The following is a 3,209-nucleotide window of genomic DNA, read 5'->3' as shown; positions in this document are numbered from 1 at the left end:
ATACGAACTGCAGTCGGTTCAAGGCCGTAATTATGAATCAGCTGTGTTCCATGAATGCTGCAAGCTGTTTGGCATAAGAAAAACCAGAGCAATGCCACTTCACCCACAGTCTGATGGGATGGTAGAAAAGTACAACTGGACACTGGGACAGGAATTGGCAAAGTTTTGTAATAGCCACCAAGATAACAGGGATGTCTTACTCCCTCCACTGTTGATGGCCTATAGAACAGCAGAGCATGAAGCCACTGGATAAACTCCAGCAAAGCTGATGTTTGGTCGGAAACTTCGGTTGCCAGTGGACCTGATAACAGGACATCCACCTTATGAAGAGTTGCCTGTCAGAGTTCGTGAAAGTGTTATCAGAAAGTATGGATGATATTCACCATCAAGTGCATTCAAACTTGAAAACGTCTGCTGATTCCATGAATCTATGTTATAATAAGAGATCAACTGAAGTTAGCTTTGTACCAGGAGACAAGATGTGGTTGTATAATCCCAGGAAGACCAAAGGGAAGTCTCCTAAGTTGTCTTCTCCATGGAAAGACCCATATGACATAGTGGATCATCTCTCAAACGTGACTTTCCGGATAAAATGTGGTCGGCGAGTTAAGGTGGTGCATGCCAACAGGCTTTAGTGTTATCACGGTCCAGAACATTTCAGTTGGAATGAAGTGAACAACAGAACAAATGATGCTGCTGAAGACGTGTCACCTGAAAAAGCCACTGTTGAAGAAGAAACTCTACCTGGTTTTGAGAAGGAGAACAGTGAAGCCATTAATGAAGTTACTATCACTGATGTGACTGCTACCAATAATGGGTCATTTCCTGATGGAGCAGATGAACCCCACGTGAAGCAAAAGCCAATGAGAAGAGGACCAGTACGGAAGAAGAAACATCCTGTAAAATTAAGAGACTTTGTTGTATTTTAATTTTGGGTTTGTAAATTCTGTACATCTAATTAAGTTACTGTTAATTATCTATTGGTTTAATGTAAGTGGCTATTGTTCGGGACGAACAATACTAAGGAAGGGGCAGTATTACGACAGTAGAAGTAGCGTGATGCTGGGAGCATGCTCGCTGGAGTTTCTTGAAGAATCATGAATTTGCCCACCAGCTCGAGTGTGATCGGGACGCCTTCTTTTTCAATATATATAAGCCTGGCAAGAAAAACCAGCAGGATCGAAGAGAGAGATAGATAATTGAGTCAAGTGAACAGTAGGCACTGTAATTGTGTGAATCACTGTGATTTATAGCATGTTATAAAAGTAGGTAATTAAAAGCAATGAGGAACATATTGACTGCGGAAATTCTGTGTATTACTAAAAGTTTTATCGAGGAAGAATAAACTGGGTTAATGAAGAAAGGACTTGTATCGCTAAAGTTTCTCGGAAAGAATTTATACCGCAAATTAACAAACAAGCAGATACACAACAATATATATAGTTTGTAATGAACCAGAATAAGAAATAGTTATTTTAAACACTAACTACATAATCATATTTATATAACTTTCTCACCTTTGGGAAGAAACTTGGAAATTTTCTTTAAATGATTGCTCATTTCCCTTCATTAGAATGAAAAAGTAATTAGTTCAAACTTGTTTCATATGGAAAATAAAGACATATTATAGAACAATGTGAAATAAAAAAGGGAATTCAAAATGTGTAAATACATTTAAGATTAATTAAAAGAAAACACAAGTAGTATAATAAATGTTAGAAAACTACAACTGATTAATACAAGAATAATAAGAATTATTTTTTTTTTTATTTTGAGGGAGACATGAATCTCAAGTAGTACTACAGAATGTGTTTCCTTCAATGGCTTCTATATGTTAAAAACTACTAAACCACACATCCATATTGAATGCCTTAACTGCTGAACCAATATTATTTCTTTTAAGACAATAACAAATGGAGCATAACTAAATGCATTCATATGAGTTTTTAACAACCTTGATGAGTAAAATATGCAATTATCACTACCATGACCAATAACATGAAACTTTCAGTCAACAGAGAACAGTTCTAATTAAATTTTTTACGTGTATAGAAGTATAAACAGCTGTACCTAATATTCCAATATAAAACCTTGCTTGGAACATTATATGATGTTCATTTAAGTTCAGATGGCTGTTAAGTCTAGTATAAAGGTTGAAAGCTCACAATAAATAAACATTTTAATGTGATTTATAACATTCATTAACATAAGTTAAGAGTTTTAGGCATGCACAGTTACATGTTTGCAAGAACATCAACATTTAAGGTTTTTAGTATATGAATTCTGTTGTTAGCTTTTGGCATTTTTAAACTGGTAAATGGTTTATATTTCCTGAAAAATATTCTGGCTTTTTATTATTATGTTCTTTATGGTATTAGAGGCTTTCTAAGATGGGACATTATCTCACATTGTTTATGGAACACAAAAAGTTCTAAGCTAGAAAAAGTTAACCATACATAAGTTTAAAATACAAAAAGAAAAATTTCACTGATTTCAGTATTTTTCAAAAATTTCTATGTAATTCAACACATAAAATACTGAGAATTTTTCTATTTTAGGCTACAGTAATATTCTTACACATTCATGTAGATCAAGTCAAATATCTGAGTTAAACAGCAAGAACAGACTCATTCTTTATGCTAAAGTAAACTGACTTAAATATTTGGGAATTCTTATAAATACTACCCTTTAGGTTTAGTAACAAAATAAAATACATAATAGAAATAATATTTTTAATGAAAAATCAACTGGTACTCTTTAGCTTACTTAAATTGATTATCCCTTGAAGATCTACTGAACTCAAAAATGTTTAAATCAACATTAAAGCAAACATTACAAGTCTTTTGTACACAAAAAATCATATTATTTAAGGAAGGGTTTTTATTGAATATTTATCTGTGAATATATTGAATCCTTTTTTTACTAGTTGAAGTGCAAAGTAATTTTCATGTTAAGATTAAAAATACCTTTCTTCACCTCAAAAATACATACTTTTTTTTTCAATAAAACTTATCTGTTATTACCTTTATCCTAATGACAAATCATCAAAGTATAATGAAAAGTTGTAAACTCAGAAATAAAATGAGCAGCTGTGTCCTTTATTCTCCTGAGTGGAGGGTGAAGAGATATTAATTTTTGTAGGCTTTAAATATACATTTTAAAAACCAAAAAATTTTCAGATTACTATATTAGAATACACAAAACCCCTG

At 32.6% G+C, this 3,209-nt stretch overlaps 1 protein-coding gene across 1 annotated transcript in view; it reads right to left on the bottom strand.

Moving 5' to 3' along the window:
* The window catches only part of LOC111085579 (TATA box-binding protein-associated factor RNA polymerase I subunit B-like), a 69,026-nt gene that overhangs the window by 12,792 nt on the left and 53,025 nt on the right, over positions 1-3,209 (bottom strand). Inside the window, exon 10 of the mRNA XM_022384783.1 lies at positions 1,518-1,564. Coding sequence (XP_022240491.1) covers positions 1,518-1,564 — 47 coding nt within the window. The remainder of the gene's footprint in view (positions 1-1,517; positions 1,565-3,209) is intronic.

This window comes from Limulus polyphemus, unplaced genomic scaffold, assembly GCF_000517525.1.
Source record: "Limulus polyphemus unplaced genomic scaffold, Limulus_polyphemus-2.1.2 Scaffold482, whole genome shotgun sequence".
Classification (NCBI taxonomy): Eukaryota; Metazoa; Arthropoda; class Merostomata; order Xiphosura; family Limulidae; genus Limulus; species Limulus polyphemus.
This window is presented reverse-complemented; position numbering and strand designations above follow the sequence as displayed.